The 21,647-nt window shown below is 43.0% G+C and overlaps 3 protein-coding genes across 3 annotated transcripts; all 3 read right to left on the bottom strand.

The window, feature by feature from the left end:
- Positions 1 to 421: 421 nt before the first annotated feature.
- LOC134633299 (RLA class II histocompatibility antigen, DP alpha-1 chain-like) lies at positions 422 to 4,862 on the bottom strand. The gene is made up of 4 exons (XM_063482177.1): positions 4,756 to 4,862; positions 2,766 to 3,020; positions 2,317 to 2,595; positions 422 to 1,638 (listed from the first exon to the last, which is right to left on the bottom strand). The coding sequence occupies exons 1-4, from the start codon at positions 4,811 to 4,813 to the stop codon at positions 1,472 to 1,474; spliced, it is 759 nt and encodes a 252-aa protein (XP_063338247.1). The 5' UTR covers positions 4,814 to 4,862; the 3' UTR covers positions 422 to 1,471.
- A 1,385-nt stretch (positions 4,863 to 6,247) lies between these two features.
- On the bottom strand, positions 6,248 to 8,446 carry LOC134633113 (H-2 class II histocompatibility antigen, E-S beta chain-like). Its single transcript, XM_063481973.1, has 4 exons — positions 8,248 to 8,446; positions 7,677 to 7,964; positions 6,826 to 7,110; positions 6,248 to 6,457 (listed from the first exon to the last, which is right to left on the bottom strand). Exons 1-4 carry the CDS (start codon positions 8,303 to 8,305, stop codon positions 6,342 to 6,344), a joined length of 747 nt encoding a protein of 248 aa, XP_063338043.1. The 5' UTR covers positions 8,306 to 8,446; the 3' UTR covers positions 6,248 to 6,341.
- A 2,205-nt stretch (positions 8,447 to 10,651) lies between these two features.
- LOC135933528 (microfibril-associated glycoprotein 4-like) lies at positions 10,652 to 17,609 on the bottom strand. The gene is made up of 7 exons (XM_065471610.1): positions 17,470 to 17,609; positions 15,322 to 15,371; positions 14,227 to 14,390; positions 12,456 to 12,494; positions 11,579 to 11,675; positions 11,305 to 11,472; positions 10,652 to 10,905 (listed from the first exon to the last, which is right to left on the bottom strand). Exons 1-7 carry the CDS (start codon positions 17,607 to 17,609, stop codon positions 10,652 to 10,654), a joined length of 912 nt encoding a protein of 303 aa, XP_065327682.1.
- Between the last annotated feature and the right edge of the window lie 4,038 nt (positions 17,610 to 21,647).

The raw sequence follows: 21,647 nt of genomic DNA, 5'->3' as shown, positions 1-21,647 counted from the left end.
GTGAGGGGCGGTGGCATGAGCGCTGCTTTCTTTTTGAAGGCTGGACCGGCAGGCCGGACAAAACATCCTCCGGCGGGTCGGGCAGCAAAACAGTAGTGGCTGGGTGATGGTGTGGTGTTTTACGAATGAAGTCCTGAGCGATCGGGGGAAGCGATCCTAGTAGCCACGGAAGGCTGGAAAAGAGCCGCTGTAGCCGGCTTTCGACTGCGTGGCGAAGCTCTTCTGGAGGGTGGTTCAGCCACAGGTTGAGGAGAATCTCCATGGTGTATATAACATCCCCCCTGGAACTCCTCGGACGGGTCGAATGCGGCTGGGTCTATGGTGGCGGGTTCGTACTGCCACATCTGGCAGACGAGTGGAGGTTGACAGAGGAGCCAAGATACAAGCAGCTTCAGATGTGAGTGAGCTTTATTTACCGGTAAAGAAATAAACAGGACTGTATCGGGCAAGAACAGAAGCAAAGGAACCTATACTGGGAAAAACCAACAAAACATGGACTTGAAACCAGAAACGGTGACGCAGGGAGACACGGGGAGATAACACGGAGTTATGCAGGGAAAGAACACAGACAAACCAACGAACACGAAGTGACACACTGGGACTGACTGGGAGACAAGACAAGGAAACAAAAGAGAACACACTCACATGAGACACGGATCTTCACAATAAAACAGGAAATGCACAGAGACGCAGACTGGAGGGGAAGAGAGAGCATTGAGGAAAACGAAGGAGTGCACAGGCATGACACGCCGGGGAGACGTGGAAAACATAACAGGATGAAAGACGAAGGAAACCATGGCACAAGAATTCAAACCACCATCTGCTCGCTCAGATTTAAGTTTAATTTTTCGCTGTAAAAACAAGTTTTCTTCCCACACAGAGTGAACAGCAGACGCTAATGTTTTTGTCACTTTTTACCAAATCAAACTCAAAGTAATGTGAGTACTTCCACACATTAAACGCTGCATGGTCGTACTCTCTCCCACACGCCATGTTATCCACTGTTTATCTGCACACGTCTGTTGCTGCCACAGACGTCGCACTCTCTTACATCACTGTCATGTGACACTTTCACAAACAACATCACGGTTTAGTAATGCAGTATCGCAGCGTGCTTACGGGAAAGCAACAGTAATCTAATTACTTTTTACAATAGTAATCCCTTACTTTACTCGTTACTTTACAGGTTACTGCCCATGAACATAATACAAGGCAGAAGCAAAATCATCCAACAAATGAAACCTAACTTGACTTAGAGACAGACAATGAAGTAACACACAGCATGAAGGACAACACAACAGGAGACAGACAGGACACTGACAGGGGGACACATCTGAAGTGAATCATAGGTAATGAGACAAAGAAAGCAAAGATTAACAGACATAAATGAATCGACTGGTTCTCAGGAGGATACAAAATAAAATACTTTTCACTGAATTATGTTAAAATAACATCTTTGTATTCTGAAGGCTCATCCAGCAGCCCTCTGGTACGCAGCCCGCCAGAAGTCAGATAGCTTATGTCGGAGGGACTCTTTCGCAGAGATGATGAAGATGATGACTCCTGCAGCGATGCACAGGAGTCCTAAAGAAAGACACACCCATGCCGCTGCAGATCTAGCAGGCTTCATGGGCGGTGCTGGTGGAGAAGAAAGAGATCCAGAGATCAAACCTGAGGCACTTTAGTACTCAGTGTTTCATAACCTGAATACTTTGGATGAATATCACTCATCGTGTCTTGAATAGGTCCCTGTGGTCTCTGTAATACATGTAATACTATAATAATACTGCTATACTTTGAAGAGATGAAACATGAGGTCTGAGAACTGCTGTAAAGAACTTCTTTTCTACATTCTTTAATTCTTGAGTAGAAACACATTTATGATATAAGCTCAAAAGTTTGTCCATGAATTTCTCAGTAATGTGAGCTGCATGGACTCCAGCAGTGAATTCTCTCATGGTACAACATGCTATAATCCTTTCTGAAAAACAACATTAGAAAGGAGTTTTAGGGCTGTTTTAGAGCAACAAGGTCAAAGGATTGGACATTATAATTCATCTAATGCTAAGAAAGCCTCGCTGTGCTTAGAATAAAGATTTTAGTGTTTGCAAACGTGAGTCACGGCCGTTTCTCTAACAGTGTGTTTGACCAACAGTAAAAATGTTTTAACTTCTGCTCCCATCAGCTGAAATATTCTACGGAGTCTCCTGGTGCCACCATTTGAGGACAGGCCGAGCTGTGTTTAAACTCCAGTTTATATAAAGACATAATACACATGGTCAAGTTTGTGTCCAGAAAACCTCGCGACTGTCTTACTCCATGTAGTGATGAGCGGGCGGCTCAGGGCTTGATGCTGCACACTGCACTCCACCACATCATCAGACTGTGGTTGGAAAGAGAAGCTGGCCAGCTGATTGAAGGTCCCATCCGTCTGAGGATACGGGTTGCTCAGATTCACACCCTCTGTCACCCGAATGCCATTTCTGGTCCATGTGACATTGTTGGAGGGGGGGTAGAAGTGCCTGATGTGACAGTAAATGGTGTTGTTCTTTCCCGTCTCTGCCTCGTCCATGGGATAGATGACCACTGCTGGGGCTTTGACAAAATCACACGGTCAGTTAGTGATAATCAGTTAACCCTGTTAATGCTGTAAAACATCAGCACGCAGAGTTTTCTGGTTCTGTTCTGACTCTTGGTTCAGGTTCAGGTCTGCACTACTACCACACATCTCCACACAATGCCCTGCTGAAGTAATCTGGCTTTACCTTTCAATGTCATTGAACTGTTGTCCAGACGCACAGCTCTGTCAAGATAGAATTCACATCTAGTCCTGCTGTCTAAAGCTAGAGGGAAAAACCAAGAAAGTATGGCTGTCCCCAGATCTTTTAGCAAGGGGGCTGTCCAAACTGCATGCTGTTTCTTAAAGTCAGCATACGTGATCTGGTCTCCGTCCCAGTGCAGCTGTACCAGACCGTCACCAGACTCGGAGCAGCTGTAGAACAGCGTTTCTTCGTGAACAGCTGGAGGAGGAAACAAAGCAGCAGTTAAACTGTGTCTGTACAGAAAGCACCTCGCTGGGATTTCATGGTAACAGTTTCTCTTTTATCTGCAGTCTGACTCTATTTTTATGCTTCTAATGTATTTCACAGCGTTTATCCTGCACAGCTACAGGGACAGTGTGAGCTGAACAGAGGTTACCTACAGCTGAACGCCTCCTGTGGAGGCTCAGTGTGTCATACTGCTGCTCTGACACTGTTTACTGTGTTTGCTTCTCATGAATCTTCTCTACACACCTAACTTAGAGCTGCTAAGCCTGATCCAGTGTAACTCAAGCTTCATGTCACGGACCCTGCTCTGGAGGACTCGGGGGTCCGTGAGCAGGATGGACCGTTATTGTTATTATTATTATCATTATTATTATTATTATCGTTATTATTTGGTGATGTGTGTGTTTCTGCACAATGCTGTGTTAGTCTGTGTTCCACCCATATGTATAGGCAGGGTGTGGGTGTGTACGTGTGTGTGTCTGCGGGTGTGGCTGGAGGATGGAGCAAAGCCACATGCAGGCCTGATGGGTGTGGCCCTGCAGGAGGACTGGCCACACCTGAAGTTCCTGCCACACACCTGTTGGTGATCAGGGCTCGTCGGGGGAGCTACTTAGGAGAGTGTTGGAGCTCCCACCGGCGCGGGATCATTGAGTTGTCTTCCCAAGTTAGTGTGTGTGAGCTTACGATGGTGCAGTTCGTGTATGCCTGCCGGGGTTGGTGTTGATGGCTGTTTCTTTGTGGTTTTCCCCCCCAGGTGGAAGAGTGGACCTGAACGGCAGCACGCACGGGGTGTGCGAGAACACAACAGCGGGGAGCACGAGCACTGACATCGGAGGGGAGCACACACACACACGGGAGTCAAGGGAGCTACGGGGATTTATTGTGTTTACAGCATTCACTGTAAATAAAGTGCACTGTTTGCATCGCAGAGTCTGCGTTTTGGGTCCTCATTCCCACATATCCCCACGGTCTGCCACGCAGCCCGTGACACTTCAAGTATATGTAACAGTACTGCACTGTCTGTGGCACATGTTGCAGAACAACATCACAGCTGAGCAGATGATGGATGGATGCCCAAGGTAAGGATCCAAACGCAGCGTATTTGGTGCTGAATCATACCAACCTCTGTATATTTTATATATCTTATTTTATTGTTTACTTTATTTCATTTGTAAAACATGTATATACATACTATATACACACTCAAACACACACACGTAGGAAAACATATTTAGTATACACATTCAGTAATGTATATACCTTTACATATTGTACATATATTTATTACTTTTTAGATTAGCCATTTTTATATTTTGCTTGTTTTACATTATTGTATTTTGCACAACTCTGTTGCTTGTGAAGCTCGCACACAAGAATTTCACTCACATGTACTGTACCAGTGTACCTGCACATGTGATGTGACAATAAAAGTGATTTGATTTGATTTGATTTGAATGACAACAAATTACAAAGAAGTTAGGAAGTAAAATGAATCTTAGTTTCACTTTCAGTGTATTATAGTTTTGTTTTTAAAATCCTGGCTGTAGAGAGTTCAGAAGACTATTTTACAACAATCTTGTCCATGAACACAAAGAGAAATAATGCTGGAGACTCACATCATGATATCATGGGTGTAAGACAAACACACTAGAAATACTGGTTTAAGACTCCTCAGAAAAGCAACATAAGTAAAAGGAAGAAGGTTTACCTGCATGAGCTGTGAACACACAGGAAGTCAAAGCCAGTAACATCAGAGAGGAGTCCATACGTTCACTTTGTACTCAGGAACAACACGAAGTGCAAGCTGAAGCTCAGACCTCGTGACGACTGATGACAGTCAACCTGGCAGCAGTCGTCACACTTACAGTGACTTTCAAAGTAAAAGCTTTACCACTGAGGAGAAAATCACAACAATAAACTAGAACTAAATAACCAGAACAGAGGCTCGTGTGGTATTTAAACTTTTACTAAGGGAATACTTTCTCCACCATTTGCCACTATCAGTTAATGGCAAATATCATTATACAAATGTGTTTGTGTGTAGCTTGTACAACTCTGTTCTCTCACACTCACACATTTGTGGGTGTGTTCTTATTAAAAGTTTGTGCAACATCTCTAAAGTTAGAAATATCCTGTCTCAGAGTGACGCTGAAAAACTAGTTCATGCATTTATTACTTCCAGGCTGGACTACTGTAATTCATTATTATCAGGAAGTCCTAAAAACTCCCTGAAAAGCCTTCAGTTAATCCAAAATGCTGCAGCAAGAGTCCTGACAGGGACTAGAAAGAGAGAGCAGATTTCTCCTGTATTGGCTTCCCTTCATTGGCTTCCTGTTAAATCCAGAATTCAAAATCCTGCTCCTCACATACAAGGTCTTAAATAATCAGGCCCCATCTTATCTTAATGACCTTGTAGTACCATATCACCCTATTAGAGCACTTCGCTCTCACACTGCAGGCTTACTTGTTGTTCCTAGAGTATTTAAAAGTAGAATGGGAGGCAGAGCCTTCAGTTTTCAGGCCCCTCTTCTGTGGAACCAGCTTCCAGTTTGGATTCAGGAGACAGACACTATCTCTACTTTTAAGATTAGGCTTCAAACTTTCCTTTTTGCTAAAGCATATAGTTAGGGCTGGACCAGGTGACCCTGAATCCTCCCTTAGTTATGCTGCAATAGGTGTAGGCTGCCGGGGGATTCCCATGATGCACTGGGTGTTTCTTCTGGGTGTTAATAGACCTCTCTGCACTGAATCATACCTGTTATTAATCTCTGTCTCTCTTCCACAGCATGTCTTTGTCCTCTTCTCGATTTCCATTTTGACTTTTAACGACCCAAACTCTGACAGAAACACACAAAGGTCTTTTAAGTAGACTGCCTAATAACATAATTTACACTTTGAGTAGCTTCTGTGGGCTCTGAATACATCTGGTTGAATTTCTTCCTTCTTCATTCAAGTGTCCATGTTATGCTACAAATCTCTCAGCACAGCAAAGACAAACAGGGTCCATCATTACTTTAACACATGAAGGTCGGTGAGTCCCAGCTGCAGACACAAAGAGCAAAAAGAACCCGGCAGGTCCAAAGTATCCGTGCATGTGGGAATTCCTTCATAATAAAAGCTTCAAACAAATATTATACAACTGTAATCAGAGTAGAATGAGTCTTAAGATCCAAAGAGTTTTGGTTTATTTCATAGCTGAATGAGTTTTGAATGTACAAAATCACTGACTACACAGTGACTACATGCACCGATTTCCTCTGACATCAGTGTCAGGATGCACGTGTTGTTTTCTGCTCACCGAGTCTTTCTGCAATGAAATACTACAGAGGCGAGCAGGACAAACAGCCCCGTTGCGAGGATGGCTCCTTCCCACGCCAGCGTCACGCTGTTTGACTGCACTTCAGACCGCTCTGCAGAACAACACACATTTTGTCACATTTTATTGAAAATGTTTACGTAGCGTTTGTTCGGTCACTGTAGTGTCGGGTGAAAAACAGTTCAAAGAAACTGAGCTGATGTCAGCGATGTGGCCTCACCACCTGCAGGACAGCTGTGTCACTTCTTTTCAGACAGTCAGTGATATATGAGATGTGATGGCACTGATTTAACATGAAAGGGTGCATTCTAATATAATATTTATTTCTAAATGTAACAACAGTACTTTGGAGATTTGATTTACGTCTGCGTCATGACAAAGGCCCGAGGACGAGGCGGGCATTTAAAGGAATCACACAAATGTGTTTTATAAATGTCTGTAGCAGCAAACTTGCTTTCCTACCTAATTTCAGCAGCTGAGGCTCCTGAAGTCCCCTATGTTCAATCCTGCAGGTGATGTTTCGTCCTGCATTCAGTTTGCGTTGCAGGTAGGAGTGAATCTGATAGCGCCATTCTCCCCCAGGCATCTCTGTGATCATCATGCCTGGGGGGTCAGGTATGACCACGCCATCCCTCAGCCAGGACAGCCGGATCTGCTGTGGGTAAAAGTTGTAGGCACTGCAGACCAGAACCTCAGAGTCTTCACTGCTGTTAGACGTCACTGACTTCAGCCTGGAGACAGGAGGCACTGCAGCAGAGAGACGTGTCAGAGCATTTCTAACATTTTAATGAGGCGGCAGCTAACAGCTCGTTTTATAATTCAGCGTTCTTCCATTTCATTGTTTTCACAGATGTTTGTTTTCTGGATTAAAACTCAAAGCGCTCAAAGCAACAACCATGCCATGTTCAAACTCATTTTCTTCATCAATCTGATGCTCACTTTGATTTCAGCAGGTTGTCATCATCATGTCAACATGTCCTGAAATGCTGCTGTGTAACTGGCTGATGACAGATTTGTGCTAATGAACCGTTGAATGTGTGTACCTAATAAAGTGGCTGGTGAGTGAATCTCTACTTTGCTGAGCTGGTTTTACGGCTCAAAGTCCCAAACTAAACCTGACCTGACATGATCACGTATCACACAGCGGGGGGGGGGGGGTCTGGGCAGCAACATTTCTTTGGCTGCAGACTTATTTCTGCCAGGTTAGCATGTAACCACAGGTTTACTTACCTCAGTCTGTTGTTAACAGCTTTGTTAGATCAAATAAAAAGAGTGTAGGCGGCCTGATGTGGCTCCTCCTCTCTGCTGCTTACCTGCTTTGACTTGAATATTCTTGTACAGCACAGCACCAAGGACTTTGCAGTAGTAGTTGAGATCATTTCTTCGAACTTTAAGGTAGTCGGGACTTTTATTAACCTCATCTGCAAACACTTTGCCATAATGCGTGAATCCGACCACCTTCTCTGTAGAGCTGTTGTAAAACGCCTGGAGGAGTCCGTTGTACCAGTACTGAACCTGATAGTGAACATCAGACGGTGAGCTCTTCTCTATGAACTGACAGGTCTTCAGAATGTGGAAGTATTTTTCATCTTCAGCCACACCTGCACAACATGATGAATATTTTACTACAGTTTGAGGAGGTAAACACTTACACACTGCCTGAATTATCAGCTCACCGTGTTTTCATTCAGTCGTCTTGATTTCAAGTTTTATTTTCTGAATACAGAAACATTTCTCAGCTTTTCAGGGACTGTAAAGAAACACCTTCAGAAATACCAACTGAACTTGAAGCTCACCTTAAGGTCTTCACTTATAACTGACTCTATAATGCTGCAACACTTCATATCACATACAGCAGCACCTGTAAGTCACATGATTTTTTACCTTTTGAACGCAGGAGTAAAAGCAGGAGGAGCAGGGAGCACACACCATGCTGATCCATGTTTCAAGCAATCAGCACGGAGCTCGGTTGGTGCAAGGAGGAACTTGAACAGCTTCCTGTTACCTAAGGTGGATCCAGAGGCAGGAAACACACTGGCAGGTGAAATAACCAAAACAAAAACAGACCATAGAGAAAGTGCACAGGAAGTCAAGACAAACTGCCGACGGCTGGACTTTAAATAGACACAACTAGTTAAAAATACACAGCTGAGGGCAAACAACTGGAAACAACCCGACACAGGAAATGACACAGCCAGAGTCACACAAACGAGATTTCAAAATAAAAAATAAATGAGGAAATAAGTAGGAAGAGTGACACAATACACAGACGAACTGAACCGAACTGTTTCTTCTCTCACAGGACCAGCGAGTTTCTCTATTACAACACCTGAGCTGACCCCGTGTGACCTCTGTCTGTTGGCATGAGTCAGCAGCAGCCAAGGCCGGGCAGCATTCATATTTTACAATGAGTTTAAAATGATGTAATCACCAGCCACATGCTGTAAAATCTAATTATTTCCCAGAACTTAATAAAACTATGCAAACTTGTTGCCTCAAAAAACCAAAGTAAAGCTAAAGCTGAGAACTACGTTAGGACAAGTGATTCATTGGGAGCATGCAGTACTAAGAATAACTTGATGTTTCTGACTGTGCAGCACTAACTGTTTACCTGCTGACAAACCACTTCTACTAAATTAAAAAATAATTTTTTGTAACTTACTTTAAAAAAAAATCCCATTATGCTTTTATCCCCACTTCCCTTCAGCACAGTGGCAGTGGATGTGGGTTGGAGGGTCAGTGAGCTTGAACCTGACCATCTTCACTGACCATCTGTGACGGAGGACTCATCTCTCCTGCTGTCCTGCAAGCAAACAATCAGATTTTTAGAACACCAACTTATTTCCTTCCTTAAACATATTTTTCAGCATTTACTATAGAACAGACTCCAATTTAGACGATCTCAGGCTCCCTCCCCACCGGAGAGGTGACATTCAGTGTCCCACTTGTCAGTGTGGATCGCCCTGACCACCACCTCACTCACAATAATGTCATGAAAGCACATTTTTAAAAAGGGCTATGCAAACATGGCCAATAACTTTCATTCTGATGATCTGCAGAATAATGTGGGCACAAAACAAATTTCAGTGATCTAAGACTTGCAGACTTCACTATATACAGTGCAGACAGTGTGGACCCTCTAAGTCTGTGGGATGTGATCTTTGAATAAATGCAGACCAAACTGTCGTTGTTTGTATTTACTTCCACAGCGTGTCTTGTAGACTTAACTGGAGTCATCAGCAACAGCAGAGAGCAGTCACATCTCAGGTCTGATAACAGAAGACAGGAAAAGATCAGGAAAGAAACGACTTCCCCAAACCAAAGCACAAATAAAACAATAAGTAAAACAGGCTGATCTAAAGTATGATTCAAGTTCAGTATCAACAAAGTTAGCTTTGTTTACACTGTATTAGTACTGTTTTTGCTACATCTCAATATACTTGAGTTTATTTTATAAGTCTTATATTTATTTTCACGTTCCACTGTTCTTAGCTTCAAAACTTTGTATAATCTTTATTTTACAGGTATTTTTTAGACTTTTAGTTATTCGTGGCTGGTCTCTATATTTGGTTTTATCTACTTTTCCCAACACATTAGCAAACCACTGGACCGTCCTTTATGAAAGCAGAGGAGATAATGCCGTCCCACAATTAAGGTTCGTCAGTGTTAGAGTGAATTGTTAAATGTTGCCATTATTGTACTTAAATTTGTAACCCAAACACAAAAACACCCACATCCACACACACTCACTCACGTGCACATGCATACACACACACATATACATGCTCGCACACACACACTCAGTGCCTTAGTTTTGGAAGAGTTTGGGAGGGAATTTTAAGGCAATCTTGTCCCTGAAAGTGAAGTCAGGTAAAGCTGGTGACTCACTCAGGGACATGATAGAAATCAGAGCACATTGAGAACCTGTCTGTGTAGGCTCTCAGGGGTCTATCTCATTATGAGAAGTCATGTGATTTATTATTGATAATAGATATGAAATTAATCTGGAAACTTAATATTTGCATTTTGCCCCTGAAGAAGGTGGAGCTGTAGTTTGTTACTGTGACCACTAGAGGGCAGCAAAGAATGACACAGGAGACAACAAGAGACGTTTGCTTCTCATTTATTATCAGCATGCATCAGATAATGATTCATATCAGGTATCAGAGCTTCACAAATTTAGTGAGACTTTTCCACACTCACAGTCTGACTGCTGCTCTGAAACATTCATGTCATCTACTGATTCTGAAAGTTAAAGATTCTCTGAGATTACAAGAAAGAGAGAGATTTACTGCACAGGACGGATCTTCATGCTGATGGTCTTCAGGGAGTAGTCAAAACCCTTCCAGTGGTACCACTCCACACCAACAGCAAAGATAGTACCATCAGCCCCCCAACGATAAACCCCGTTAGGGTTTGCCTTGTGACAGTCGTTGTACCAGAACGCCCCCAGGTATAATTTGGCACAGTTCCTTGACGAGCTGTCCTGGTCTTTGTCAAATGTGGTGAACTTCTGTCCGTTGTGATAACTCAGACTGTCTCCTGCAGAAACACAGATGAACAATCCCAACATTACCACTAATGCCAGTCAGACTGGGAGTACTGGGAGTGTTCTCAGTGGACCACAACACAGACTGGACTCAAAGAAGCAGCAGGTTCAGCTACCTGCTGATCCTGTATGTCTCCGCACCACCTGATCTGTGGTGGGATACAGCTCCAACCTTTTTATCTGTTTCCATGGAAACAGTCAGCAGAGCCCTCGGTGAGCGACTCCTGTTTGAGCAGCACGAAGATCACATGATGCTGTAATGACATCATCAGTAAATGGAACATCTCTGGAACTAAACTTGTTGGAGGTTTCAAACTAAGTTTAAATGGGGAACCAGATTTAAGACCTGACACTTCTTCATCTCTCAGAGTCAGAGCAGACTATTTCCCCACCTGCCCCTCCGTTAATGAATCCAGACACGTGCAGTCTGTATCCGTCGGCCTCTGGATCGATGGAGAACGAGGAGTAACGGGCAAACGACTTGTTTCCACTGAAGTCCTCCATGTCGACCAGCAGCTCGTACTTTTTCCTCAGAGTGAGGTGGAAGAGACTCTCGAGGCCTAAAAACAACCACAAACATGCACAAGTCTCTGATATGTGAAGCTTCTCTGGTTCCACATGTGTCCACAAAGTCACATCAGAGTTTCAGCTTTGCACTTTGCTCACCGAGCCAGTACTCTCTGGCAGGGATACCGAAGCCCATCTTGTATTGACTCCAGGGTCTGTAGAAGTTCACCGAGCCGTCCGTCCTCCTCTGGAACACCTGGGGACGAGAAGGTGGATAACCAGCTGGACATACACGCCATTCAAGACGAGTCAGAACCACAGACAGGTACCACCAACGCCCTGCGACTTTAGGGCGTTGGTGGAAATAAAATTTCACAAGCAACACACTAGCCTAGTATATGCAGTGTTATCGTCATTTTACATGTGAACAAGGATTTGTGGGTCACGGTGCTTTCTCTTTGTGGAAACTGGGTCCAAGTGGCTCTTTGAGTGTTAAAGGTTGCCGACCCCTGCCTTAGGCAGTATCATTAGAAGACATAGCATACATTTACACTGCTATGCAGATGACACCCAGCTCTATCTGTCCATGAAGCCAGATAACACACACCAATGAGTTAAACTGCAGGAATGTCTTAAAGACATAAAGAGCTGGATGGCCGCTAACTTTCTGCTTCTTAATTCAGATCAAACTGAGGTTATTGTACTCGGCCCTGAAAATCTTAGAAATATGGTATCTAACCAGATTCTTACTCTGGATGGCATTACCTTGGCCTCCAGTAACACTGTGAGGAACCTTGGAGTCATTATCATTTCATTTTAAGTCATTCCTGTTAAAAAGGAGTTTTTCCTTCCCACTGTCGCCAAAGTGCTTGCTCATAGGGGGTCAAATGATTGTTGGGTTTTTCTCTGTGTGTATTATTGTAGGTCTACCTTACAATACAAAGCACATTGAGGCGACTGTTGTTGTGATTTCCTGTATAAATAAAACTGAATTTTACACACAAAATGAAAATAAGCTGGGAGTTCAAATACTCACCGTCCAGCGTCCATTTAGTGAGTCCATGTCACAGTACACCTACACACACACACACACACACACACACATTAATGAAACATCTCAGTGTGTAATACTGATATCAGTTTGATTAGAAGTATCAGCAGGAACTGGTTGTAACTGGTCCCAGTCTAACCTCCTACTGAGTGCTCAGCTCAGACTTTATAAATTGGACATTATAAATAAATTAGTATCATTAAACTGTAAAACTATTTTTAATTTAACTGAATATTTCATACACATTTCACAGAATATTAAAATATTATTTTAAATATGTTCAATATCAACAACATTACAAAAATAAAAAATAAAAACTGTACCTGTGAGTGAACATGATTTTCTTTCTTTGGAACAGTTTAACATAATGTCACAAATATTTGTTGTTTGTTTAGAAGATAAAACTGTTACATTTTAATTTTGTGTTGTAAAAACAAACCCAACATTTGATGCATTCGGTTTAAAGTGACAGTAAAAGAAGTAAATGAATGTGTTCAGTAATTAAACCATATGTTGTGTAATCATGGATGTTTTCACCACAAAGGTGGAGGAATAAAAATGACACACTTTTTACGAGTGCACAATATACCTTCAAATGAACCAGATGGGGTATTTTCTGTGTATTTTCTGGTTAGAAAACAGTTAAAGTATAAATGCATAATCTATATTATTCTTAGGATATCCAAACATTTAATGATTGTGAACAAAAACTGTTAAATGCCTAAAACAACAAGCTTCAACATTAAAACAGATTAGTGTCGTTTTATATGATTTTACTTGTAACTGTTTTTATTAGGAAAGAAAGTTTGTCACACTGAAATATTTTCATATTGCTCAGTTTTTGTATATATAAAAATATGAGTAAGAAGTGAAAGGAAGCATTCTGCAGGTTTCACATTTTAGGTTTGACTGTTGAACGTCTGTGAAAGGGACACTCCAAATCCACCCACTGTGCCATGAATAAGTGTCCAAACCACAGGCTTTATTTATTTAGTGAGTTATGTGCTGACAGGTAGGAGACAATTAACAGTTATTAGTGCTCGACCTTAATGAGCGACTGTTCAGAAACTGTTATGTCATAATCATTTTAATAACAGTGTAACAGTCACATGTGTGTTGAACCTGATTGGACAGTTTGGACGTCTCGTGTTACCAGGAGAAGAAAACTGTGTGTGAGGCTGAACGTACCTGCGTCCGTGTGTCCAAACATCTTTAGCTGCTTTAGTGTGACTCTACATTTAGGCCAACCTTGACTTTAAACTTAAACTTAAGCTCTTATTTATTAAATCCAGTTTCACAGACAGAGTTAAATCTGCGTCACTCTTTGGGACTCCACACAGTAAATTAGCCTTTATTCATGTCAGCTTTAATTGTTGGATGTTTTTCATTTTATTCCTGTTTTGTAGCCATTTGAAGAGAAAACTGTTGTTTTGGTTTTCTTACATTTTCTGTTGCGTTGTTCCGGGACAGGAAGTAAGTGTGTCGTTCTTAGTTTAAGAGTTCGGGCTGTAAAACAAACCTCGTCCCGATTATGAGTGTTGGCCATATTATTAGGCACATGTGAATGCGTTTTGTTTCATATAAAAAAACAAGATTTCATGTACATTTAAAACTAAAACAAGTATATTTTACTCTATTGTCTCATTAGAATGTAGTTTAATTATGAAAATTCCCATATTTTGACAAGCTGGTGAATTTGTGGTGTGGCTGTAGCTCAGGAGGTGCAGCAGGTCAGTTCCAGTGAGCTCCAGCTTACCTGGACAGCAGACGTGGCTCCGATGGGATAGATGGTGTACACGCCGCTGGGTCGGCTGCTGTCTTCGTTGTAGATGTCGCTGCAGTCCAGCGGGAGGAGGAGAGGAGCACAGCTGCTCAGCAGAGGCACCAGGAGGAGGACTGACAGCAGCTGGAACAGATGTTCTCATTTTATTTCAGCATCATGTAGAGCTGCAGCATTTCTGACTGTCACTCAGCAGCAGTGCAAACTCAACCTCAGAGCCAACGTTCTCTGATTTCATGAAAACATCACAGTGCAGCTCTGAGTCTCAGCACAGGCCATAAGTTAGTTTGTGAATATCAACATTTAAACATTTACTGGATTTATTAAGAAAAACAGAAAAAAAGCCTGTAAAAAACTATCAGCTCAGATTCTTTCAGAGAAATGTTTTAAATCTGTTGATGAACAAAGTTAAACTTTCTAAACTTACCTTCATCGTCATTGTTCTAAAAAATGATATGAAGGAGATCTGATGTCTGAGCTGTTTTATAGCAAAGGATTAATGATTTATTGACACATGAATAACCTAAACATGGCAATCAAAGTGTTTATCTGTATGTTTCCTGCTGACTTATTGGCAACCATCAATAACAGGCACACAGTTTGCTCATAAACAGTCAGAACAAAGATCATCAGGGCTGCAAACAGCTCAGATGTGCCAACAAGGTAATAGAGTTCTTTAACGTCTGTGTGGGTGATCGCTGCAGCTGTCAGATGCTTTTATTTCTTCTTGTTTGGATTATTGTAACAGTCATTTTACTTGTTCCAATAAATCAGCATAACCATTCAGTGTGGTCCTTGTTTGGGATTTGCTCTTGAGTCTGTTCAGTCTCCGGTTAAGCCCCTTCATGAGACCCTGAGTACGAGTTCTTACCTTCTCGTCCCAAAATGCAGCTGAATTCATTTAAAAGTTTATTTGTACCCACATCAATCCACCTTTTAAATCAATATAACATTTTTAAATTGCTGTATGGAAGGTCAAAGTTTTGTGGTGTTTGTTGCTACTAAGTTCACCGGCCTGTGCTTCTGCTCTTTACTCTTTATTTATTTACTTATTTATTTATTTCCATTTACCTTTGGTGTCACTGACTCGTTGCAAAGGCAGCTTCCCTGAAAGCACGGGTCTACAAGGGGACAAAAAAGTATATTTCATATAAAATTATGTGATTGTTTGACGTTTGTGGTCCCAGCTCTGAACATACAAAGTTTTCAGACTGGAGAGGAACAAACTTTCAGACACGTGGAGCTCGTAAAATCAAGACCATCCACGGTGAATGTTATCATTCCACTGAAGCACCATTATCACTGTTATCACTGCCATTAAGGTTCCTGGGAAATGCCTTCATCTACCTGCTGGAACCAACGTATCAGTTTAATGAATGATAAACAGAAGAGCCCAGATAAGGAGACTTCAGCAGAAACATTACATTTTAGGCCAACACATTTATGTCACAAAGATCCAAAGTGATGGGAAAAGGTGGAGAGAGGAGGGAATCATGAATAACACTGAGATTTGGGAAGAAAAACAGAAAATTCTGAAATTCTCTCCTGAAAAAGAGTCAGGGATGAGACTGAGGACCAACAGAAAAACTACAAAACCGTCACAAACCTGAACTGGAACCATCATGGTTCCATTAAATACAAGCGCGCTTGTATTTAAAAGGTTCCTTCATGTAATGATCTGCTAGAGGGTGTGGGGGGGCCACAGCCCCATCCTCCAGGGCATGAAGCAGGTATGGAGGAGATCAAGACTCCAGACATCCAGAGGCCCTCAGAACACAAGAGACCAAGGAAGACCAACAGAGGGGCAGCCGCGCCACTGTCCCAGAAAGAGCTGAGGAGAGTCCCAGATGAGGGATCACTCAGCAGCCGCGGAGCAGAAGCCAGGGGGGGTTGCAGTGACGTGCCCGTGAGCTCCGCCGGCAGCCAGCTGTGCCTGAGTGACCGAGCCCCAGGCCAAGAGGCCGAGGGCACCCCACCCCCGAAGGGGCCCAAGCGAGCCCCAGGCTCCAGGCCCCGGCAAGCAGCCACCAGGAGTGAGCCGGTGCGTACCTGGGCGCCCATCCCCGGACACAAAGAACCACCAACGCATCGAAGTGTGAGGGCGTCTGCCACCGGCAGGGGAAGTGGTGGGGGGAGATAGGCCTCCAAACCTTGGAGGGTCTGAGATGTCCCCAGAGAGGTGGCGTCTGATACCCGACCTGACATATAGACACAGACATACAGGCACACACAGATACAAACATCCATTCCCACCCTCATGCTCTCATAGGCAATTACTCCACACTCAACCAACGTGGAGACAGACATAGAGAGACACTGTGCACACAATCACACTCCCCAAGCGTACTCTAAGAACCGGGTCTAGGTACCCTTGCCCCTGGAGGGGGAAACTGCACCCAGACCCAGGTGGTGTTACTGTCATGGTCCGGGTGAGTGCTGGGTTTTCCTGCGTGCCAGTAAATCCATCACTGGGCAGAGTCACCACACCCCTCGTTTGTGGCACCTGTGTTTAATTTGCTGGGAGGCTCTTAAGACCAGCGTTCTCAAACATTCCTCGCCGGAACGTCAGCTAACCCACCTTCACAGTGGATTGGATCTTGCTGTCAGTAACCACTCTACTCCCCGTCGCTGGCCTGCTTTCTATTCTCGGCGCTATTCACCTGCCTGCCTCCCTGCCCAACACTTCACAGTGAGTGTGCACGAACTGGTTTAGCCTCACTCGGACCTCTAATCCCCTCCAAGCCTCGCCATCAACCCAGACAATGACTCAGAGAAACCCTGTGACCCTGTACCTTGTGTGCCTGCTCCAGAAAATACCAAATAATGTGCCCAGCCAGATAAAGAGACTATTTCCTTCGGACTTTGCTGCTGCACACGCAGTGTGATTCTTGTTTACTTGTTTAACAATTATTGTGGAGATAGTCCTAGCCAAGTCTTGTTTACTTTCACAGCATCCCTAGTAACAGTTTTGTCTACTAGCCCTTGCCAATCACAGTGTGTTTGTAGCTACAGATTCTTAGTACCGTAATCTGAAACTTTACGTTAGTAGGTAGCTAATATTCAGAGGTCTATGTTTTCCCTCTTGCCCTTAGTTCACGTATAGCATTTTTTGTTTCATTTACCTCTTTCATGGTGTGCCATTTTTGAGTGCCAAATAAATTGTTCGTTTGCACTATACCTCCAACCCTCCGTGTGGTGTCTGCATTTGAGTCCACTTACCTGTGTCTGGCCGCCCGGTCGTGACAGTTACCCTCTTCCCTGGGGTGGAGAGAAGCAGACCACCCCGACTCCGCAGCAGCAGGGAGGCCCCACAATCCAGACCCCAATCGGACGGCCAACTCCTCCTCCCAGGCTCTCATTTTCCGCCAGCCACTTAATGAGAGCACGTGTTTCCTCACTTGTCCCTTGATTAAAATATAAAACGTTAAATATTGCATTAATATATTAATAATACAGCAAATAAAAGTAGGGAAAATGACAGCAAAACAATCAGATGCTTTATTAAAACTTAATGCTGATACAAACATAGAAATAATTTAAGGTTTTTAAACATTATATAGGATAGTACAAGATTTGTGTGAACGACTGGCGATTAAAAATGCCAAAGTGATTTAAATCAGAGCCTTTAGAGATAAATATTTCCAAAAAAAATGCAGAGATTAGGCAGTTTTCTTCGGGCACATTGAACCTCTTGTGCTCGCTATTTGGCGGGCAAGGTGGCTCCGAAAAAAGCATAAGAAATGTTTAATTAGGGTCTGTACTGTGTGGAAAGGAGGATATTTTTTACTGTTACTGTTATTATGCATAACCAGTATTATCACTGTTGCATCATTTATCATTATCATTTCATCAAAGCATTTATTGAATCTGTTGAAGTTATATTATAATTTGTATTTTAGGGGGAGCCTAATCACATAATAATGGCATAATAATCTTTCAGTGCAGGTTTAACTGTATTCATGTAATCCATATTGTTTATTAGAGAGTTGTTAACTGATGGGTTTGAAGTTATGGGGAAGTGAGAAAATTAAGGTAAAGTTAAGATGACTCCATATCTGCTTACAATATAACACACCACATATAATAAAATCACAGCATGGAGGCCTGTGGGCCCAGCACAGCCTGCTGCAGGGGAGTCTGCCCGGCAACAGATGACTTGGAGGAGGGTCACGGAGGACAAGACACACATGGTGGGGCCTGTTCATACACACACCGTATCTCAACTTGTTTTGCTCAAAACTGCTACGTGACTTGTCCGGTGTACATGACTGTTTAGCAATAACAGAGAACAGCAATAACAGAGAACATCTGGTGTAGGGAGTGAAGGGTCTTCAGGGTTCGATGGAAGAGAATGTTCTTGGATTACGAGAATTGATACTTAGATTTCCAGTAATTCCAAGTGCTTTGACGCATATTATTCGTCATCAACTGTTATATATACCACTCCTCATTTGTTGTTCTGGGGAGATCAGCTTTGGAAGTGTGATGATGCTCATCTTCCCCACATATATATGTGCTTAATAAAATCACTATTTTGACATCTACTGGGACTCTTCAGTCGTTTGTCTTCTCCTCAAATTGCGAATCAGGACAACTGTTAAATTGACTAAACATTCGAAGTTTAAATAACTATATTCTCTCATAAAAATGCATTGAAAATGCACTGCATGTTACAACAATAGTAGTATTTAACTTACAGTTGTGCGTCTTCTCCTCGGACATTTTCACAGAGGTGTTGCGAAATGCATTCTGGGATATTTAGCTGTACCAAGTCCACACAAGTGACCACCGATGCATGCTCGATAAAACGGGCGGAGCGAGAACACATCTGGGAATTTTTCACGTTCTCGGCTTGATGGGTACTTTGAATTGGAACAGTACTTGGTCTCCGACTGATGACGTATGGCGAGTACACGAGAACCCAAGTACGCACAAGTACGCATTGTTATGGAAATTTTAACAATAACCTGCAACACACCCAGTGAGCTTGATTTGAAGTGGGTTTAATCAACACATTGCAATGTGGAGAGAGCATCCCAGTGAAACACCAGGACCATCTCTGAATTGTGGCCACTGCCCTTACATCTTATATACAGAGACACAGACAAAGAACATTCCACAAACTCTTACACTCTGGCCCCTCTCACAGGGGGGAGGGGGGGGGGGGCTATACCTCCTCCCTCACAGAGAGAATAGAGATTGACAGATCACGTGACTTTCGTGCATTGCAGGCCGGGAACTCGTGGCAAAGCAATCCAAGTACCGCATCAAATGCAAGCATTTGCAGCACCGCAAAACGTTCATTCTCCGGTTCCAATACCTTCTTGGTTTTTCTTTGCTCCCCAAAAAAGGAATGTACAAAATGAAGGAGAACAATGCCGGACCGTACAAAGACAGACTCGACTAAAAGTCAAAGAAAAGATACGAGGAAAAAATCAAAGGAGTGAAAGGGTCAGACCCTTACGAGCACACAGAGTGGACAAAAGACGTCAGCGTGCTGCCCAACTTTCACCACGCTCAGATTTATAATTATATGGTTCTTGGAGTGAGTGCATACACTCATGAAGTTTTTAGTAACTTCAGGTCACTGCAACAAGCCCAGGTACAGTTTACCGACGGATGGGTACAGGACCTTGAAATGCACTGTGTAGAACGAAAGACCATCGTACGAACAAAGGTAAGTTTACCAGTCTCACAAATCGTCTTCATAAATACACATTCGTTAACCGTTTATTAATAGGACCTTTGAGCTCAACGGTAATTAATTAGTAGTGGAAATAATTTCTAGTACGTATTACAGAAATGTAGCAGTGACAATAATATTGTATGTTGTAATCGTACTGGGCAATTAGTGATACAAAAAAACTGTTTTATCCTGTGAATAAAAGTATATGTTTTTGTCAATGTACCATGGTAATAACAGAAGCGAAACGCAATATTGTGTCAGGACAATTCACTATTTATGCACAATAAACAAAGGAGCATAGCGCGACCATTTCTGTTCAGCGCCAGACTTGCTTGTAACCTATATCACCAATGATGTTAAGAAAACTGACGTATTAACTACTACAAAACACTGACCTTTGTGGGAATGCTTGGAGCAGACTAACATGTGAGCTGGAGTGTTCTGGGACGTTATATTTGGTATATCCAGACCATCCGTCGGCTCTTTGTTACTTCAGAAACATGGCTTAAACAATTCCTCTTCCATGACGTAATCCGATAAAAACCGATCTCTTTACCCGTCAGCTTCCCGTGGCTGTCATGCGACCGGCTAATGCAGTTAATAATACAACAGCTTCTTGCCATTTTTTGTGTTTCTTTTTATCGCTGTCTAACTGAGTTCAATTGAAAGCCTGCGTGCGCTAGTACCTCTTGCCACGAGTTCCCAGAATCCTTTCCGGTTTTACACCTGAATGACGTCACATTTTCAATCTCTATTATGACCTTGTTTTCTGCTTGGCCGTCACCTAAGGATTTACATCCCTGATAAGGAGGAGTCTTACGATCTGTTTAACGCAGGGCTCTAGAGTGCAACCAATTTGGTCGCAAATGCGACCAAATTTTTCAGTGGTGCGACTAAAAAAAAATATTTGGTTGCACCGGTGCGACCAACTGTTCGGGTAACAAAAAAAAATAAAAAAAATATCTGCAACTCTCTGTGTGGTCAACAACAGACACACATTATGCCCCTATCGTGGGCTAAACCAATCAGAGATAGTCAGGGGCGGGACTTCTCTGATTGGCCGCGGTCCAGTTGAAAGTGCAGGTGGAAGAGAGAGGTGAGTAGCTTGAATAAAGCGATATCGATTCATTAAATCCTGAATCGACTTTTAAATATAACTGTGTTTTGTCAGAAACGCCAGATTGTCAGATTAAAGCTCACAAAACTATTTCAACAACCACCAAACAGCAAATGAGAGCAGGCACACGGATTCCACACAAAGACGTAAACACAGAGCGGACCCAACGCATCAGAATCAGCTTTGTCTTTCTCGGCTTTCTCACCCGAGGGCCCGCACACGGACACGCCGTAGGGGCTGAAAGCCGACAGCTTACCGTTTCTGATGCGTCGGGTCTGCTCTGTGTTTACGTCTTTTTGCGCTGATTCTGAGCTGCAGGTTTTGTCTCTCCAACCAAAATTCGCCGAGCCAGCAGCAAAAGAATCTACAAACTGCGCTTCATATTTGATCAATGTCGTCATGAATTCCCTCTGAGTTTTGCTGTTTTGCTTCCACCACGATAAAATCACACTTCATGCACAGCTCTCTCTCTCTCTCTCTGTACTTCAAGAACAGTTTCCCGTCTCAAATCTCTGTTTTCTGCATTATTCATTCGCTTATTACCCACCAGTCTACCGTTGTTTACAGCGCTGTCAGCCGCTGTCTTTTTCTTTT

This window comes from Pelmatolapia mariae, linkage group LG8, assembly GCF_036321145.2.
Source record: "Pelmatolapia mariae isolate MD_Pm_ZW linkage group LG8, Pm_UMD_F_2, whole genome shotgun sequence".
Lineage (NCBI taxonomy): Eukaryota > Metazoa > Chordata > Actinopteri > Cichliformes > Cichlidae > Pelmatolapia > Pelmatolapia mariae.
The sequence above is the reverse complement of the archived record's forward strand: the minus strand, read 5'-3'. Positions and strand labels throughout refer to the sequence as shown.